We start from the raw sequence: 22265 nt of genomic DNA on the forward strand, positions 1-22265 counted from the left end.
CGTCAGTCTCCTATTAAAGGCCTATGAACCCTCTCAAGCCTCCTCGAGCAGGCAGTGAGGCACAGTAAGGAACAAGCAGCACAACACAAGGGACCTTTTACTAGAACAAGTATTAATGTTAGCTCCTCTTATTGTTAGCATCATCAGCTAACGTCTCATTATGATACTGAAACCATTCTCTTCATGTCTATCACCCTGCCAAGCATCAAGGGCAAGTGAAAAAAAAACACTACGATTCCATCTATTTGTACCTCTAATCATATGAGAACTGAGAGAAAAAAATTGGCAGAACGTTTGTATTTGATAAGTAGGCCTAATAATAATAACTGCATTTGTGTCCATCTGTTTCTCTGTGTGTGTCTGTCTCTGTGTATCATTGTCAGCTAGCATCTGTCTTCACGTATCTCTCTCTCTCTCTCTGTCCCACTCTCACTCTCTCTGTCCCACTCTCTCTCTCTCTCTCTCTCTCTCTCTCTCTCTCTCTCTGTCCCACTCTCTCTCTCTGTCCCACAATCTCTCTCGATCTGTCTCTGTGTGTTTCTCAGTGTGTAATTGCTGATCTCACCAAAACAAGTCCTCATCTGTCAGATCTCGAGTAAACAAACCCAAGGTTACAGAAACACACACACACACACACACACAGGTCTGTGAAAGCCTTTCAGCACCCCTCCCAGAGAACCATGGGCCCCAGAGCAGACGGCACACACCAAGTTTTCACACTGATGAAACTCCTGGAGACTTATTTAACACATTCAGCTGCTGCCATGCCATACCTTCAACCTGATACTGTGTGTGTGTGTGTATGTGTGTGTGTGTGTGTGTGTGTGTGTGTGTGTGTGTGTGTGTGTGTGTGTGTGTGTGTGTGTGTGTGTGTGTGTGTGCATGGGTGAGAGTGCATATACTGGACATGTGAAGGTGTTATGCTATTATGGGTGAATGCATGCATGTGTGTGTGATGTGTGTGAGAGTATGTACTGTGTTCATGTGTGTCTGTGTACCTGTGTGTATGTGTGCCAGTGTGGCATGCATGATGACATTGTGCATGTGTGAGACAGTATATGTGAGAGTATGGTGAGAGAGGTGTGGATTTGTGGGTGCATGTTTGTGGACATGTGAGAGAGTTATGTGAGTGTGTTATGAGAGTGTGTGTGTGTGTGTGTGTGTGTGTGTGTACTGTGTGTACACGTGTGTGTGTGTGTGTGTACTGTATATATGTATGTGTGTGCATGTGTGCGTGCGTGTGTGTGTGTATGTACTGTATGTACATGTGTGTGTGAGTGTGTGTGTGTGTGTGTGTGTGTGTGTGTGTGTGTGCATGTGTGTGTGTGTACTTTATGCACATGTGCGTGTGTGTATGTGCATATCACATGTGATTCAGTGCATCTCTTGGGCTGCCACTGACAGACAGACACGCAGGCATGCGATCTGTTGCCCGTCTGGAAACAAGGCAGTGTAATCTATCACCCCAGAGCTGGGCCTCCAGAGCTAGGGCAAGCGAGCTAAATAACCTCTTACCTCATCCCTCTCTAGCCCCGCTAGGCAAGAATAGCCTAGAGTCTTGCGCGCACACACACACACACAGACACACAGACACACACACACACACACACACACACACACACACACACACACACACACACACACACACACACAGACACACACATACACAGACACACACACACACACACACACACACACACACAGACACACAGACACACACATACACAGACACACACACACACACACACACAGGCCATGCTATCCCAGGGGCTACGCACCAAGGGCTCAACAACATGGGTGGCAAAGTGATCTCCGACCGCAGACGCTCAGTAGCATACAGGGCCGCCTGACAGACACCCGATCATCTAGCGTACGAGTAAAATTTTACGAGTGCTCGTATCATAATACAGTACGGTTTAATACCGGCGCTGTAAATGTGGGTTGCTGTGGGGAATGAGAGGGGGACAGAGGTCAAATGATTAGGATGTAGCTCTTCACCAAGACGGGAGCTTTGGGTTGGCAGTGGACCCTCGCCCAGCTCTGGAGTACGTGACCACTACAGGCAGGTTATAAGTGCACTATTAGGGGGTATTAAGTACAACAGAGGGGGGTATTAAGTATAAGTAAGTAAGTACTCTTTTGATCCCGTGAGGGAAATTTGGTCTCTGCATTTATCCCAATCCGTGAATTAGTGAAACACACTCAGCACACAGTGAACACACAGTGAGGTGAAGCACACATTAATCCCGGCGCAGTAAGCTGCCTGCAACAACAACGGCGCTCGGGGAGCAGTGAGGGGTTAGGTGCCTTGCCCAAGGGCACTTCAGCCGTGACTACTGGTCGGGGTTCAAACCGGCAACCCTCCGGTTACAAGTCCAAAGCGCTAACCAGTAGGCCACAGCTGCCTACAGCAGAGGGGGGGTAATAAGTACACTATAGGGGGTGTTAAGTACAGTAGAGGGGGGAATAAGTACACTAGAAGGGGCAATAAGTACAGTAAGGGGACAGGGACCTGACGGTGAGCCCTGGTGTACAGAACACTCATCACACTCACTAGGCTAATAAGACTACACACACTGTTCTGGAAAATAATGCACACCTTATGCTGATAGAAAACACTCTGTACCAATGCGGAATACCCCCCTTATACCAGTGGACAAGACCTAACCCAAACCTTATGGCTAATACCCACCCTCCGATGAAGAACCCAAGCTATACACACCGTGACCAGTGCAGACTAAGTTGAGCGAAATGTCCAGGGATGAACACTGACACAAGTCAGACACACACACACACACACACACACACGCTGAGGTCCATACAGAGGAGCTAAGCACTCAATACAGATTATTATTGGAACCAAGAGGCTATAAAGAGACACATGGGAAACAGACAGGAGAAAAGATGAGAGGAGATCATACTCACTGTTATGCTGGTGGCTCCTACACTTGTGTGTGTGTGTGTCTCTGAGAGAGGGAGTGTGAGTATGCAGTCACTCACTGAGAGTGTAAATCCACGTCACTCTGTGTGTATGTATGTGTATGTGTGTGTGTGTGTGTGTGTGTGTGTGAGAGAGAGAGAAATGTCGTCGCTGACTGAGAGTGTCAATCCACGTCACTCTGTGTGTGTATGTGTGTGTGTGTGTGTGTGTGTGTGTGTGTGTGTGTGTGTGAGAGAGAGATGTCGTCGCTGACTGAGAGTGTCAATCCACGTCACTCTGCGAGTGTGTGGGTGCGTGTGACTGTTTGAAGGATATGACACACTAATGGGCGATGAGCAGAGCATGCCTCCAGAGGGCGCGGTGCAGAAGGGACCCCCTCTCTCTTTCCCCTCCGCCTCTTTCTCTCTCTCTCTCTCTCTCTCTCTTTCCCCTCCCTCTCTCTCTCTCTTTCCCCTCTCTCTCTCTCTCTCTCTCTTTTCCCTCTCTCTCTCTCTGACCCCCCCCCTCTCTCTCTCTCTCTCTCTCTCTCTCTCTCTTTCCCCTCCCTCTTTCTCTCTTTCTCGCTCTCTCTCTATTTCCCCTCCCTCTTTCTCTCTCTCTCTTTCCCCCTCCCTAGCTCTCTCGCTACCACCCTCACTCTCTCTCTCATTCCCCTTGCTCTCTCCCTCCCTTGCTCTCTTTCTCTCTCCCTCTATTTTTCCCTCTATCACCCTCCCTCTCCCACGCCCCCCCCTCACTCTCTCTCCCTCTCTCGCTCTCTCTCTTCCTCTCTTGCTCTCTCTATTTGTCTCAACCTCCCTCTTCCTCTAGCTTTCCCTCACTCTTGCACTCTCTCTCAGATCTCTCAAAAACTCTCTTGCATGTCTGTTTCATCTCTTCTACCCCCCCTTCTCTCTCTCCGTCTCAAATCACCTTCCGCAATCGTTCAATCTTCTCTTTCTCCCTCCACTGATAACCTCACCCCCATCTACTCACCAGCTGTTTCAAACACCCTGATGATCAACCCCAAAACTATTAATGACATAATGGTTTATGCCTGATTTAGCATATGAGACTGTCCATTTCCCAAAGACAGGGAGATGACTTGGGGGGTGGGGGTGGGGGTAGTCCCAGACCTCTCGTCATGAACATGACAGTACAACGATGGCATCTGAACAAAACACCTCTGCCTATTAAAAACCTCTGCATCGCTGACCTGACTCAGACGTGACACCACACTAAAAGCAGAGGGGACTTGTAATGCCTGATTAAATAAAGCTGTTTGAAACACAAACCCTGTGATGCAACCCATGGTCAACTCCCCTCCAGTTTCGTTCGTTTGGTCTTGTTTCGCTTCGCTCCCCCACGGAGGAGGTGGCTATTTAAAGCCTGGAGCTCTTGCATGAACTCACACTAAAAACCCACCCACTCAAAATAAGAGCAGCACCTGGTGCCAAACCGCTCAACTGTCTTATAAAAGCTAAAGAAGGCTTCTGCATCAGAGGCACAGCACATTCCCCCATGCTCAAGGCACAGCCTCTTCAACTGATTTACGACGTGCAAAAAGCCTGATATTAAACTTATGCTGATCATTAATGAAGATGTCACACATAATAATATATGTCATAATAATTGGTGACTGATTGATTAACTTCAATATTTCAGACCTAAAATAATGTATTATTCCTACATACAGTAAAGTAAAGTAAAGTAAAGTAAAGTAAAGTAAAGTAAAGTAAAGTAAAGTAAAGTAAAGTATTGAAGCAAAGTGTTTCACAATAGACGACATACATACTATGTGTATAGACAGTCACTATGACAGATTATTTACCATCCACAGTTCTAGGGATCGATCAACAGTTGCCAAACGGAAGACAAAAAGTGAGTTTTAAGCTTAGACTTTAAACCAGTCAGGGATTAAACATGACTAAGGTCCCTTGGGAGACTGTCCCAAAGTCTTGGTGCAACAATAGAAAAAGCACGGTCCCATTTGTGTGCAAGCAAAGACCATGGGACAGTCCATAGTGATTGAGACCCATGATGAAGGAGTATAGGGGCAAAGCATATCCATATTGTACCCATGGCCATTTAAGGCTTTAATAGCTAACAGTACTTTACACACTTACAGACAGACCTTAAACGACACAAACAGCTGGACCCTTGAAGGTTATAGTTTGCACATGTTGCTTAAATACACGACCATCATGGCCTATCTTTATAAAACACCACCAGCACCTTTAGCACTACACAGACAGGATATCCTGCCTACAACACTCTCTGTCAGGGGAAACAGGAATGGGCTGGACGCTTTAGTGAGGAAGGTCAACCTTACAAAAAGAAAAGATTTCCAGGAAAGCAATGTGAGTCTTGTATAGCCTACTGACACTTATCACTTAACAAATACAATTAAGTAAAACAATTTATACAAAACGAATTAAAACTAATTCTGTAATAACACAATTAAGGGTACTGTTTGTCTCAGCTTCTAAAGGTCCTTGATACAATAGGAGGACTTAGAAGACAACCTGTTAACTCCATGCTCAATGCCGTCAGTTCCATCTGACTCCTGAGGGGGGCAGCATTGAGTTATGCAGAGTGTTTGTGTGAGCTGGTGGGAGGGTGGAGTAGGGGGGTATGTGGTGTGGGCCTGTTTACAGGGCTGTAATAGAGTGGTTAGCATGAATAAGAATGCAAACAGGAGGGAGAAGCCAAGCTTAAACCCAATCCCCTGAAAGCAGAGAACAGCCAAAGAGCAGAGTCTACAACACACACACACACACACACACACACACACACACACACACACACACACACACACACACACACACACACACACACACACACACACACACACACACACACACACACACACACACACACCACGGCAAGTAAATTAACTCATGTAAGTTTATGAGGAGCAAACAGCTACATGACTGAACTATGCATTTACTTGGCTGAACCAATAATGTCTCCAATTATAACCAACACGACTGCATACACAAAACTCTTGCTTGTTTTATATACCATTATCAATAGCTTCTTTATTTTATCACAAATGATAACCACTGTGCTACTGTCGCCATTATCATCAGTAGCAGATACAAACACACTGAGAAACTCATGGGCATGTAGACTGGCATCTTGTGTGTGAAAAAAGACGTGTGCCACCCTCTGGTTCAGCTTTGTCCAGCACCCTCCTCTCACCCACTCCACCCATGATGAAAAAAAGAGAGCTGAGAATTCCTGGCATTCCAGAGGAAGAAAGGAATGGGAAACGAAGGAGGAGAGCAGCGAACAAGCCGGAGAGGTACCAACAGGACCGTGTGTGTGTGTGGGTGTACAGGTGTTCGCAGGACAGTGTGTGTATGTGTGTGTGTGTATGTGTGTGTGTGTGTGTGTATGTGTGCATGTACAGGTGTTCGCAGGACCATGTGTGTGTGTGCATGTGTGTGTGGGTGGGTGGGTGTATGTGTGCATGTACAGGTGTTCGCAGGACCGTGTGTGTATGTGTGTTTGTACAGGTGTTCATAGGGTTGTGTGTGTGTGTTTGTATGTGTGTGTGTGTGTGTGTGTGTGTGTGTGTGTGTGTGTGTGTGTGTGTGTGTGTGTGTGTACAGGTGTCAGCAGAGTAACATTTGTGTGTGTGTGTGAGAGAGAGAAAGAGAGAGACAGAGAGGGACAAAGAGAGAGAGAGAGAGAGAGAGAGAGTAGCAGAGAGGTGTGAGCAGGTCCACGCTGGAGAGCAGAAAGGGGATGACGTAATGCATGCTATATGATATATGATATATGAAGTGATGTGATATATGATAAATGACATATGATATATGAAGTGATGTGATATATGCTATATGATATATGATATATGAAGTGATGTGATATATGCTATATGATATATGATATATGAAGTGATGTGATATATGCTATATGATATATGATATATGAAGTGATGTGATATATGCTATATGATATATGATATATGAAGTGATGTGATATATGCTATATGACATATGATATATGAAGTGATGTGATATATGCTATATGACATATGAAGTGATGTGCTATATGACATATGATATATGAAGTGATGTGATATATGATAAATGACATATGATATATGAAGTGATGTGATATATGATAAATGACATATGATATATGAAGTGATGTGATATATGCTATATGATATATGATATATGAAGTGATGTGATATATGCTATATGACATATGATATATGAAGTGATGTGATATATGCTATATGACATATGATATATGAAGTGATGTGATATATGATAAATGATATATGATATATGAAGTGATGTGATATATGCTATATGACATATGAAGTGATGTGCTATATGACATATGATATATGAAGTGATGTGATATATGATAAATGACATATGATATATGAAGTGATGTGATATATGATAAATGACATATGATATATGAAGTGATGTGATATATGCTATATGATATATGATATATGAAGTGATGTGATATATGCTATATGACATATGATATATGAAGTGATGTGATATATGCTATATGACATATGATATATGAAGTGATGTGATATATGATAAATGATATATGATATATGAAGTGATGTGATATATGATAAATGATATATGATATATGAAGTGATGTGATATATGCTATATGATATATGCTATATGAAGTGATGTGATATATGCTATATGACATATGATATATGAAGTGATGTGATATATGATAAATGATATATGATATATGAAGTGATGTGATGCATGATATACTGTATGATGTGTGCGACACATTTATTTCCTGTTCACCTGTATGATGGCATGGATACAGTTTTGAGAAAAGGGTGGAAGTTTTCAAAAAATGTGTTTTAGCAATTGTGAAAAACTGTATACCGGAAAAGGCATTTCAGTAATGTAAATGAGAAGTACATTGCAGTCTACAGCCTACAGTGTACTCTGAATGCCTGATTGATACAGTAGTTTCTGTCCATTATTGATATGAACCTGCACTGTTCAGCAGCCTGTTTGCACTCTGAACTAGCTTATATTGGTTGTGTGACATCATTTGAAAGAAGTGTGATCAATTTTAAGTAGTTGTGTTTAACGTATGACATCTGTGCACTATTTGTGTTTACCTTTTGCCACTTGTGGTTGCCATTATGCATCACAAGTGCATCACAATGCAACACGTGTTGTATTGCATGAGAATGTGTTTAGCAAGTTTTGCAAATTGTGTTTTATTTGTGAAAACTGTTTAAGGTTTTGCCAAAACAAATGGGTTCAGGCAACTGAGAATTTGGTTCTGATAACACACACACAGACACACACAGACACACACACACACAGAGACACACCCATTCCCACCCACCCACACACATACACCGTTATAGCAGTAAGAGGTCAGTGAGGTCTAGCAGGGAGCGGGCTGTTTATGAGTACGGCGCTGAGGACAGAGTGGGCCCTAGCCCCTCCAGAGAAACCCTACCCCACCGCACCAACCGGACCGGGGTATTTATATCAGCCACAGGCAGATGGAGTGAGAGAGAGAGAGAAAGAGAGAGTGTGAGAGGGGGGTTAGGGAGAGAGAGAGAGAGAGAGAGAGAGACAGAGAAAGAGAGAGAGGCAGGGAGCTATGGAGAGAGAGAGAGAGAGAGAGAGAGTACGAGAAGGAGGGAGGAGAGAAAGAGAGATGGAGGGAAGGAGAGAGCTGGAAGAGAGAAAGATAGGGGGTGGTAGATAGAGAGAATGATAGGGAGATTCCAGACAAAGAGAGGAGGAGGATAAAGGGATAGAGTAAGAGACAGAAAGAGGAGGGGCAGACAGACATACGAGAGTGTGAGTTGGACAGCTTATTTTGCCGACAGTGCATGCACACTGTGGCCAGAGTGAAGTCAGAAGCATAAAGTGGCCAGAGTCAGGTCAAAGTTAATTAATAAAATATAAATATGTAGATACAGTACATCAGCATTCAACACTGGTTACATGTAATTGGTTTATTCTATTGAACTTCACCAGAAAAGTCTCGCCCATTTCAGAGTCCCTGCCTTGAATTTGCTTCCTGCTACCTATATCGCCACCGAACTCGGGCCCATGGAGTCAGAGAAAGAGAGTGATGATATGACACAGTGAGGAAGGAAGAAGTAGATGGAAGAAGGGATGAGAGAGTGTGAGAGAGAGAGAGATAGAGAGAGAAGGGAAGGGAAGGGAAAACAAGTTTCAACACTCACATGCAACCAATAGGAGACGAGAGATACAACCTCAGTTAGGGAACGAGAGAGAGATAACCTCAGGAGACAAGAGAGATATAACCTCAGTTTGGGGATGAAAGAGAGAGAGAGATGACCTCAGTTAGGAGACAAGAGAGATATAACCTCAGTTAGGAGACGAAAGAGATATAACCTCAGTTTGGGGACAAAAGAGACAGATACAACCTCAGTTAGGAGACGAGAGATAGAGATATAGAGATATAGATAGATAGATAGATAGATAGATAGATACTTTATTGATCCCCAGGGGAAATTCAAGATATAACCTCAGTTAGGAGACGAGAAAGACAGATACAACCTCAGGAAATGAGAGAGAGAGAGAGATATAACATCAGTTAGGAGACGAGAGATATAACATCAGTTAGTAGATGAGAGAGATATATAACATCAGTTAGGAGACAAGAGATATAACATCAGTTAGTCGATGAGAGAGAGATATAACATCAGTTAGGAGACAAGAGATATAACATCAGTTAGTAGATGAGAGAGAGATATAACCTCAGTTAGGAGACGAGAGATATAACATCAGTTAGGAGACGAAAGAGATATATAACATCAGTTAGGAGACGAGAGATATAACATCAGTAAGGAGACGAGAGAGAGATACACGCAGGTGCTCTCAGCTCAGACACACCCGTGGAGGGAGGAGAAAGGAAAGAGAAGGAAGGAAGAAGCTAGTGATGAGAGGTGTGGAGAAAGGGAGGAATAGAGAGAGATAGCAAGAGAGGGAGGGGGGTAAAAAAGCAGGGTAAGCCCAGCAATGGGTTTCCAGTCAGACAGCAGTGAAGAGAGAGATTATAGGCTGTGTGTGTGTGTGTGTGAATGTGTGTCTAAATATACCTCCTGCTGTCGGATCCCCCCGTTAGAAAGATGACACTTCCCTACAGAGAGAGCAACACCCAAAATAAAAGCACTTCCCCAAAGACACGCACGGCAGGCAGTCAAGGAAGACATTATGGTCTACTGTAACACACATGTAAGCACACACACATACACACACACACGCTTACACGCACACACACATTTCTACACATGCACGTGCACTTACACACACATACAAAGATTCCTTTGCATACTGGAGGAGATATATTGGCTTACATTTACTGTGCTAAAGCTTTTTGAAAGTGACTTGCAACTGAATACTTTTGTCATTCATTACATGATTTGTGTGTGTGTGTGTGTGTGTGTGTGTGTGTTATAGATAATCAGATATCAGAGCAGAAGATGTAATATCCCTGCGTGAGTGAGTATGTGCATAAGTGTGGGTGTGTTGTTTATATGTATTTGTGTATGTGGTATGTGTGAGATGTGTGTGTGCATGCACGCATGTGTGAGATGTATGTGTTAATAGGTGGAAAAAGGAGACCAGAGACAGATGCTCAAAGATGGACTTAGATGGACAAACACTGAGATGCAAACCTTTCAGGCTTAGCCCATCTTTGTGTTCCTACTGTGTGTGTGTGTGTGTGTGTGTGTGTGTATGTGTGTGTGTAAGAGAAAGAGAAATGTCATGAGGGTGGAATGTGTTGTAATTCGGATCCTAACAACATTACTCAAGCATCGTTCAGGAACACAATCAACAGCAGTTCTCAACCTAGCCTGAGGGAGAGAACACACCAAGGGAGGTATACAGAGAAGGCGGGGGGGAGCAATAAACTGGAACAAAGCAGTAAAATCCTCAGCCACCCCATCTGAACCAGGGGATAATGAAATCCGAGCATGAATGCTAATGCTAACCTAATTAGCCTGTGACAGGGGAGAGCTATGTAGGACTGCAGGACTTTTTACTGCATTCCACAGCTACAGGTACTACAAGGATGTGCTTTATGGCATTTGTATTTAAGAATGAATGCTAAACACTAACATGATTAGCCTGTTCTTTACTGAGACAGGCAGCATGCCACAGGCCTAGTTACCGTCATGGACGTGGTTTACAGCATTCATCAGAGCTTGAATGCTAGTAAAACTAGCTGCTGCTGTGAGGGATCGGAATAGGCTTGAGACATTCATCAGCCTAAATATGCTAGCAAAACTAGATGGTGCTATTGTAACCTGCATGGTTCAGCCCTTCACATGACTCAAACCTGCAAACAGCAGCACCTTAGACCGGGAGTCAAGTGTGCTGACAATTGAGCTTAAAGCCCTGACTGATAGCTTTCATGCACTGCTCTTGTGGCGTCGGGGAGTGAGGTTTACGAGCATTCCACACGCACAGCTAGCTGGCATCCGTTATGCTGAGCGATCGGAATAGGCTTGAGACATCCATCAGCCTCCAGGTAACACCAGTTCTCTGGCGTTCACACTGGCGAACCAGGAAAGTTTCTCTCATGTTCATTAATGCGATTTCTAAAATTCAGTGGATTCTGATTGGCTGTCAGGTTTCCATTGTTCTGAAAATCACTCTGAATGTGACCCCCAAGGCCATCGTTCCTCAAATCGTTATCATTTTAGTATGCAGTGTGGATGCTGTCATTATAATTACTGTAACTATAGCATTATCGTTAAAACTATAGTTTTTACTGCTGTCTTTGTAGTTATGGTTGCCGTTGTGGACAAGCCCAAACGTAACAGTATTAGCTTTTGGGCTAACATGGGAGGTTGAGATAAGCAGGACGTTTGACCCGGCTCTAGGTACCAACAGGACATGCTTTTAGCTGCCTGCTTCCTGTCTTTCATTAACATCCCACCCAAGCCTCCGTATGCACCAGAAACAGAGAAATCACTGACCGACACACACACACACATACAGACACACACACACGCACACAAAGACACTGAGGGCCGTTTCCTAAGGATGTGGGATAGGTCCAAGACCCAGAGAGATGAGGTCAGAGTTGCTTTTTCTCCAACCATGAGGGTGTAGATTTGGGAGTGCACAGTTCTCTCTCTCTCTGTTTATCTCGCTCTCGTTGGAGGATGGACCACATTTCTACTGGGGGAAACTACTACCCCCCCCCCCCCCCAGTTTGGCATCTGAGTGTGTGTGAGAGTGTGTGTATTGTGTAGGGGTGGAACACATTTTTGGGACATCACTCTTATCCGCAATATCTAAATCTCACCACACTCTTTTGCACAGAGTTAGATACAGTATGTGTTTGTGTGTGTGTGTTTGTTTGTGTGAGAGTGTACGTGAGTGAGAAAGTATTTGTGAGGCCTTTTTTTATCACCGTTCCTTTGTTTGGGGTGTGTGTGTGTGTATGTGGGTGAGAGAAACAGAGAGAGCGTGTGTGTGATGGTATTTGTGAAGTGTGTAACAGAATTCCATGGGGGGATATCACACTCACCCACAAAAACTCCCACCTCTCCGCTCTTCCTTTCCAAACAGCTTGTTTGCCTGTGTGTGTGTGTGTGTGTGTGAGTGACAGCTAACTCAGCAGAGGATCCCCATTGCTTATTCTGGCATGGTTTGTTGCTGTGCTGTAGGTTTTTCCATATCATGACTCCAGTGTTTACTGTGTCAGTCCCCACGGGTGTGTATCTGGTTTAAAGCACATGCTGTGTGCTGTTGAAATCAACAACCCTGTTACATGTGCATTCTGTGTGCTGTTGAAATCACCAACCCTGCATTCTGTGTCCTGTTGAAATCAACAACCCTGTTACATGTGCATTCTGTGTCCTGTTGAAATCAACAACCCTGTTACATGTGCATTCACTAGCGAATAACTTAATTAAATTTAGTGGGTTGTCCAGTCCACATTGGTAGTGGTTTTGTGAAACGTAATCAGTCATGGGTGTGTTTTGGGCGTAACATCATTTAAACCAATGAGAATGGCATCTGTCATGCCCTTTAGCAGCAAGCAGCACAACTTCAAACAGCGCATCGGTATTTTGATAGTCAGCGGCACATTTGAAGGAATCTGCTTGCATGCGAGACCGTATGGAACAGGTATTCCACTAAACCATGCTTTACTAAAACCTAGCAGAGTATAGCATATACACGCATCTGCACTCGTCTATTATTTGAACTCATTGGCAAAGTAAAACTAACTTCATTGTGGTGTGACAGAACGGTTATACATACACAGTTAATTACTTTCACTATTGTCTGACAATGGGTTACCATCGAAAACATAGCCTTGAAAAAGCAACACTTACCCCAGTAATGTTCGAATGACTGAATAAAAAACCTAAGGACATTTATCCTGCAGAGGAGTTGCTGCTTACTTCTCGTGACAGTGCGTCTTCAGCTGTGCTCCATATGTGCCTCTCACCTAATCCGTCATTAGCAATTTGCAAATGATGGTGATTAACTACTCATTGTGAGATGTACTTCCTAATATCTTTATTATAATTATGTTTAACATTGTAATCATGTAATTGGTAATGTTTTGCATGGATGTGCGTTGGTGCGCGTTCCTGTGGATGAGAGAAGCAGGGTGTGTTGTGCACCCGCCCATATCACTGTTGACAATGCGCTCTTAAAATAACATATAAACAACTCGCCATGGATTTCTGACCAGGTTTCTCTTCGTCAGTGGCGTAATGCGTTTTAGCGATTTTTAGATAATGCGCTAGACCCCTCCTTAGGTCGTTAATTGCCACACCCCTTGGCACATTGGTCAATAAAAGAGACGGGCATGGCGAAAAACTTGAGTATACGATAGGAATAAGCTTTGCGTCGTGATGATTATATGCTTTGCGCTATGCTTTAGACTATCATCGTAGGGCCCATAGAGTTATTTGAGCCTTGCTGTATACTTGTGTATGGGACCGTCTGATGATAAAAGGTACTGATTCTGAATCAGGGTCAAGTCTGTGCTACCTTTACTCAGTGTGAAACCCTCAAGTCTGCCACTTCCCTCACATCACAGGGTAAACAAGCCTGTGTGTGTACGTGTGTGTGTGTGTGTGTGTGTGTGTGTACGTGTGTGTACATGTGTGTGTGTGTGTGTGTGTGTGTGTGTGTGTGTGTGTGTGTGTGTGTGTGTGTGTGTGTGTGTGTGTGTGTGTGTGTGTGTGTGTGTGTGTGTGTGTGTGTGTACGTGTGTGTGTGTGTGTGTGTGTACATGTGTGTGTGTGTGCGCCTACATCTGCTGACCGCCTTCAGATGATGGAGGAGTCGTGGGTGGTGATCATGATTAGCGTGTACGTGTGCAGTGTGTGTGTGTGTGTGTGTGTGTGTGTGTGTGTGTGCATGTACGCTCATAGCACTGATGGTTGCCATATGTGCCTTCCCTCCGCCCTGCAAAAACACATGTTTACGTTTGCGTTCATGTGTGTGTGAAATGGACGGGCTGATGTTTGTGAACAGCACGCAAGATTGGAACATGAGCGACGGGACTGGAAACAGAAGAGGAAAAAGAAAGCAATGACTCAAGCTTTATCATCTGCAATCCGCTCTTTGTACACATGGCTATCAAAGCCAGCACACACTCCATCCAACTGAGGACCAGGTGGCTCATAAGAATAAAGATGTAGAAATTCCCCTACGCGGCTTCTGGCAGAGGGTTGAGAGAAAAAGACGACCCCTCTGGTCGTCTGGGGACCCCCCCACCCGTCCCTCGACCCTGCGCAGTGACCGCATGCATTCCTCTGCCGTCTCGTGTCCCGGGAACAGCACTGAGGACCAGGGCGGGAGAGCTCCAGGTTTGGGAACAATCAGCCCTTTCTCCCGTGCCCAGCTCCGAGCGCCGCTGCCCACAGAGAGGGGACGCGGTCCTGGCCTCCACACATACAAACACATACACACACACGAGACACACAAACAAACACACACACACACACACACACACACGAGACACACAAACACACACACTTGAAACACAAACACACACACACAAAAAACACAAACACACACACATGACACACACGCATACACACAAACACATACACAGACACACACACACACACACATACACACGAGACACACAAACACACACACATACATGACACACCTACACACACACACAAATACATACACACAGACAGACAGACACACACACACACACACACAAACACACACACACAAAACACACAAACATACACACACACACACACACACGAGACATACACACACATACATGACACACCTACACACACACACACAAACACATACACACACACACACACGAGACACACAAATACACACACACACACACACACACAAGGCTGTCAGTGCATATCTCTCTCTCGCCGCTACTTCACACTAATTAGGCTACTTAACATCGGCTTCCAGACCAGACGCACCCTCGCCAATACCACGCCAACGTGCTCCCCCACACACTCAGGGGCCGCTTACAATAGGCCTTTGTGAGGGACACATGGAGTACGCGTCTCCCTCCCTCAACCCTCCAGTCTCATACACACAAATTCAATTGCTGAGCCCCGCAGAGCCGTCAGCAGATGTGCCTGTGATCTGGTCTGGCATGAACCAGGTCCCTGGGACAGATTCAACTGTGATCTGGTCTGGCATGAACCAGGAGGGTATTCTAAGTATGTGGTTTAGTGACAAACCTGGGTAAGTTAACTCAGAGTAGCCTAAGGGGTAAACCTCCTAATAGAAGAGCTATATGGCTTCATTCTCCTAACAAAACAATGCCATAGGGCTCTTGTTGTAGGAGGTTTACCACTTACCCTGAGTAAACTTACCCAGGTTTGTCACTAAACCACGTACTTGGAATACCCCCCTGGTCCCTCAGACAGATTCACCTGTGATCTGGTCTGGCATGAACCAGGTCCCTGAGACATCACCAGCCTCATGAAAACCAAGATGGGTCACAAGATGGATTCGGGCACCTAGGAAAGCACTATATAAATGTAATGTAATGTGTTGTTGTTGATTTTGTTGTTGTTGCACATGATGGATCTAATCACAGGTACTTAGACTGGATTGGTCAGAACTGGACTGGTTTGGATCTGATTGAAGGATCTCCCAGATGGGCGATTCACATTCGTGGTGGTGGTACTGAGCTTCCCCACTCCACACCTCTGTAAAATACCTAGAAAAACACTATATGAATGTAATGTCTTGTTGTCTTTGTTGTTATGGCTGTTGCTATTGTTGTTGTTGTTGTTGTTGAGTGTACAGCACTTCATTGATTTCCAATGGGAAAGCCACTGTCATAAGTTCAGATTGACAGCCAGATCAGAGACAGAACCAGGCCAGAAACAAGCCTGATCTGCTCCGGAGGTGGCTGCAGTGTGGGTCGTATGTGTGTGTGTGTGAGTGTGTGTGTGTGTGTGTGTGTGTGTGTGTGTGTGTGTGTCTGTGTGTGTGCCGCTGCTGCTGATGCAACCTGACCCAACCAAAAAACACAAGCACACCCTGGGGCCGAGGCCAACACAGGTATTTCTCACCTACAGACACCCCATGGCTCAGGATGGAGCTAAGACATGTAACCTACAAACACACAGAGACACACACACACACACACACATACACATACACACACACACACGCCACACACACGCCACACACACACACACACACAGACACACACAGACACACACACATACACAGACACACACACACACACACACACACACACACACACATCTAGGGTGAACGCAAGTATATCTCGCCTGCCCCCTTCCCAGTGCCATTGGGACACATTGAAGGGCTGCAGCTGTATGTCGTGTCTGAGACTGACCACGCCATCTCGCTCTCGCTCCTGCACACACAGGGCCCACAGGCCAGGGAATTCCCATTCACATTCAGACAGAGCTCAAGGAGTGAGTGAGTATGTGTGTGTGTGTGCATGTGTGTGTCTGTGGATGTGCTTGTGTATGTGTGCATGCCTGTGTGTGTGTGTGTGTGTGTGTGTGTGTGTGTGTGTGTGTGTGTGTGTGTGTGCACAGGACGCAGGACGCGCCCGTGCTCAGTCATGTAGACCATGTGCGTGGGCCTTGAGCAGGGATCAGAGGGGGTCAAAGCAAACCAGAAATAACCAGAATGAAGACAGACTCCGACTCAGAGCACGAGTTAGGGGGAGGGGGGGAGTAGAGAGAGAGAATGAGAGGGAAAGAGAGAGAGAAAGAGAGTGAAAGAGAGAGAGAGAGAGAGAGAGAGAGAGAGAGAGAGTGAGAGTGAGAGAGAGAGAGAGAGAGAGAATGAGAAGGAAAGAGAGAGGGGGGGAAGAGAGTGTTAGAGAGGTGGGGAACTAGAGAAATTTAGAGAGAGAGAGAGAGAGAGAGAGAGAGAGAGAGAGAGAGAGAGAGAGAGAGAGAGAGAGAGCAGGGCTCCAGTGCAAAGCAGACAACAGATATCCAAGCCTGCGTCTCTCACCTCTGTGGGCCTGTATGATAGCTTGAAATCAAGATATTACAAAATGTCTACACCCTGAAGGCTGTTTCTGCCACTACATATGGGTCACTCAGCTCACGTTCACATGTACAAACTTATGACATAAGATAAGGTAAAACAAAAGATAATGTTCAAACAGATTTTTGGGAGTAGGAAATAGGAGTGTGTGGACATTCTCTGTTGTTGTTACCTTATAGTATACTTTGTCCTCCACCTGGCCTGATAGGTAGGATGTGCACGCAGCCACTCTACCATTTCTTAATGACATAGTCATTAGAATAAAGGCTTTTATATATTATTTTTTTTTGTAAAAGAAGAGCACAAAATGACCTTTGGTGTCAGAGAAAGTGAACTTTGAACAATGTTGTTCTCAAACAATAACAAGTATGAAGAATAATTGTTATAACAATGGAAATTCAACACCAACAGGAAGGCTACAAATGCCTAACCAAGTTTCAGGCATCCATCTCAGAGTGGTTTCTGCATTAGGGTTTACAGTAGCTTACTGCAAAGAGGACGTGAGTGAAAAGTATTCTAGGCCACTGCAGCAACAAGTCTAGCATTCACTCACTGGATGGAGTAGTGGGGGTCTGCAGTGAGACAAGAATAGTGTCAGAAATTGGAAAGACACTGCTCTCTTCTCGGCAGTATTCCTGGAAATATCTGCAGGATAGAAAAGAGCACTGGGGTCCCGGGTCCCTCACCCCACGCGGCCTCAGCTAATTTGGGTCTGAAAGGGTCAGATACCGAGCTTAAACTGGGAATCACGGCGCGGAAGCACAGACTGCGCCCATTATACCAGCCAGTCAGAACTCAATCTCACCCAGACAATAAAAAAAATAATAGTCATAGCAACCGTAGGCTAAGCGGAGACATAGCCACTGGATGTAGCCTACTTCTGTGTTTTGAAAGGGTTTATAGCTAAAGATATTTCGAGACAATAACCTAAGCTACGTGATCAATCTTATTATGAAAACAATTAGGTCTGCATTGTTTTGGTGAGAGCTATAGCTGACAAAAAATAAAGTTCAAAAACGGTTATTGGCTATTACTAACAATAAAGCAATGCAATTGCAAACTTATTAAATCTGTTAATGGTAAAACTTGTCTACGTGATGTAGCCTACATCTTGACTGCTACGTGTCTGCAGAGTTCAGCAGTAACGTTAGTGTTTTGTCTTTGCTCACACTGTGATTGTCATGCCAACCATTAACTCTGACGCGTCGCAAAGTTGTCAAATGTGACCGCAATGTTTAGGTCGCGATGTTTAGTGTGCCAGCAGGCTAACAAAATAGCGATATCATGTCCGATTTATGGCAAATGGTAAAGGCGTTCTTACCTAAATCGTCCATGCCTTTTCAACGCGTTCCGCACGCTCGTGACAGTTTTCTGCGACTCTCCGAGCTGAAGCCGCTCCTGTTCTGTCGACTACTCTTGTCTGAAGTTTGTTTGAAGGGCTGCGCAGCGCTCCGCACACCGCCAGGCCACACGGACACACGGAGTGCTGGGCTGGACTGAGTATCTCATCTGGAGTGACCTCTAGCGAAGAAAGATAAAATGTGTTTCTCATAAAGATGTTGCGTATCCGAAAACATGTAGGCTACGATTTTGTATGATTTCTGGTGTGTACCTTCACCAGAGACGCTTTTGGGAAATTCGTATCCACCCATCGCTAGGGTTAATTTTTAACTGTGAATAGGTTATGTAGCCTGTAGGCCTGGAAAAAAACCGGTATGGTTCACAGCAGAATATGAATCATTGTGTTTCGTATATGTCCAATACATGTATGCAAAATCACACTGTTATGGAAACTTTCAGACTACACATCACACATCCAGGCTATAGGCCTATGGTATTTTTGGGTCATATATGAAAACTGTAAAACGTCTTGTACGAGTTTTACACGACAAGAGTGCAATGGTAGCCTATAGTAGCCTATTAATAGAAAATTAAGGAAATGCTATTCTTATACAAATAATCTAAAATTCTTGGATTGAATTATATGCCAATCAAATTGAAGTCATATAGGATTGACATTTTGTGTAGCCTAATTTATTTACATGTATTTTTATACAGCTTTGATATGTTTTTAATAGGGAGGGAAATTAGTGTCAACCTTTATCAGCGAGTGTGAAATAAATGTTTAAGCGGTGCCATCACCATATGGCTATATGCTGCTACATTTACCTGTCACAAGTCGTGACTTATGCCCATTAAACTTTTAATTTACAGCAGCCTAATTTCGAGTAGACTAGTCTGTATCACTGGGCTATTAATGCATGATAGGCCTAATAGGCTATATAGCCTACTTTTTAAGAACATGTAAAGATTAGACAACTAACTACGCGTAAATTCAAAATAAACTTTTGAAGCCTACCTCAGTAAAGCATAAAGCATTGCAAAGGGGATATGTGCTGCATATACCAGCTGAAATAGTATCAGTTCAAATACCTGTTCAATTCTTCTGGATTAGACTAGCCCTTATATGCAGGACAACAACAATCCGCTTCGTTCGTTGTTTTAGTCGTTTGTTGCTTCTATCCACGTTATCTCCAGTGGTTCAGTTTCACCAGTCCTTTTAGGCAAGTCCCTGCACTCGGCGGCCATATTGCAACGCTTCATAGGCACTTATTGGGCATCTATTTCAGCAGAAATGCGTGTGCGCAAGGCTTCACGACACCAACCTTGCTCCAGGAGCGAGATCACAACAAGATTGGCACAATGTCTTCACCATTATATATAATACCTCCATGGTCTTCCCAACAAACCACATGATTTGTATTCACATGTCGACGTTTTGCCATGGAAGGGGTGGGATATGTGTAGACAACTGCCTTACAACCTAACCCCATATCTATGGAGGGTTTTTTGAGTGCTGTGTCTCCTCATTAGAAAGTCTCTGGTTTCACTTGCACAGATCGCACACACATTGAATGAGGCGCTCGCATCACTACCCCCTATTTTGTTGCCTCTTTATCATGTCCCCCTCAAGTAGGCCTATATTATATAACCTACTGCATTGGGGCAATTCCATGGAAAATTATGTTTTTTGTAACATCCATAACGCCAATAAAATGTGATGGTATGGTATGATGTGAATGATTACATTTCATTTGAGCATTTGCTATTTTTGGCTGAAGAATGTACATGAGAAAAAATGCACAAAAAATGAATGTTATCATTCACATCATACAAATGCCAAGGCATTTCACTGACGTTATGGATGTGACAAAAAGTCCATTTTCCGCGGAATTGTCCATTGCCAGGATTGCCAACTTTGGGTGTTTTGCTGGAGCGACATTTTGTGAAGTCATAGCATGTGGACACGGGTTGAATTTTGTCCCGACTGACTTTTTTCTGACTTTTGCTAAATCCCTGATTTATGTTAAAAAAACATAACAAATGGAATGGAACCATTTCTTCAAAATGTAGTTAATTTATTGATTGCAATAAACAGATGACGACAGCGCTGCAACGTTGCCGCTACGCTAGATAGCGATATGTGCCCAAACGCCACACATTTCCATATTAGGTTCATTAACTTAGGCCTACTTGCTAGCAAACTTTGTATCATAATCCTAATTGGGAATGAGGTGGTGGATAGGGTCTCCAGTTTTAAGTTTTTAGGTGTGACTGCAGCGGAGGATCTGTCGTGGGGGAAAACTATCGCCTCTGCCACAGCGAAGGCCCAACAGCGCCCCTTCTTCATCAGGAAGCTGAGGTGGTCAAAACTGCCCCAGAGACTCATGGTCAACTTTTACCACTGTGCAGTGGAGAGTGTGTTGACCTACGGGTTACTGGTGTGGCTTGCCGCCTGCACCAGTGCAGAGGAGGAGGTCCTACACAGAGTGGTGAGAGCCGCAGGGAAGATCATTGGGGTCATCCTCCCAGACATTCCATCTGTGTACACCTCCCGCTGCATGAGCCAAGTGAAGAACATCCTCCAGGACCATCTACACCCAGGACACCATCTCTTCCAACCACTGCCCTCTGGGAGAAGATATAGGTCCATCAGGGCCAAAACCAGCAGGCTGGCCAACAGTCTTTACCCCCATGCAGTCAGGGCCAAAACCAGCAGGCTGGCCAACAGCCTATACCCCCATGCAGTCAGGGCCAAAACCAGCAGGCTGGCCAACAGTCTTTACCCCCATGCAGTCAGACTGCTTAAGTCCTTTTACAGTCCTGCCAAAATGACTTATATGTAATAAGTACTTGTGTATGTAATAATGATAATAACAATATGTTCCTATACTATTCAAATAATAATATCCAAAATGTGTCAAATATTCATGTACCTTATGTTTCATACAGCTGGGGTCAAACTGACCCCAAGGAACATCAATGTACAAAATATGTGTACAGGACATTGAAAACATATTATTGTACAAATTTCATGCTAACTCTGTTGTATCCTTCAATTGAGGAAAAGTCATGAAACATGAAGCAAAAAAAAAAAACGTTGCTTGGGGTCAAATTGACCCCAAGGATAACAGGAGGGTTAATTGACAGTCTACCCCCCCCCCACCCCCCCCACTGGACATCCCTCTGTGACATAATGTCTCTGTCCATACACGCCCAATACCTGTGACCTGGACTTTGCATTGCTGCAAAAACACTCCAACAACCTTACCTCTATTAGATTTATCAATTATTGCACCAAGCACTTTACTGGACATAGCACTTTATGGGGTTTTCTAGGGGGTATTTATGGGGAGCTAAATTAGGTACAAAGTAATGGGTGATTCATGGGGAAGTAAATTGATATAATGCAAATGGGTGAACAACCTCAAACTATATGCCTGTCTGTTTGTGCTCTGACAAATAAAAAAAATGAACTG

At 44.3% G+C, this 22265-nt stretch overlaps 1 protein-coding gene across 1 annotated transcript in view; it reads right to left on the reverse strand.

Annotated features, from left to right (window-relative positions):
* The window catches only part of LOC143124713 (paxillin-like), a 33525-nt gene extending 14696 nt beyond the window's left edge, over positions 1-18829 (reverse strand). The window contains exon 1 of the mRNA XM_076286424.1: positions 18767-18829. Coding sequence (XP_076142539.1) covers positions 18767-18779 — 13 coding nt within the window. The 5' untranslated portion in view covers positions 18780-18829. The remainder of the gene's footprint in view (positions 1-18766) is intronic.
* Positions 18830-22265: the final 3436 nt, after the last annotated feature.

This window comes from Alosa pseudoharengus, unplaced genomic scaffold (genome assembly GCF_046254945.1).
Source record: "Alosa pseudoharengus isolate Yale_2024_CS ecotype anadromous, Long Island Sound unplaced genomic scaffold, YU_APseudo_1.1 YU_APseudo_1.1_scf_15, whole genome shotgun sequence".
Classification (NCBI taxonomy): domain Eukaryota; kingdom Metazoa; phylum Chordata; class Actinopteri; order Clupeiformes; family Clupeidae; genus Alosa; species Alosa pseudoharengus.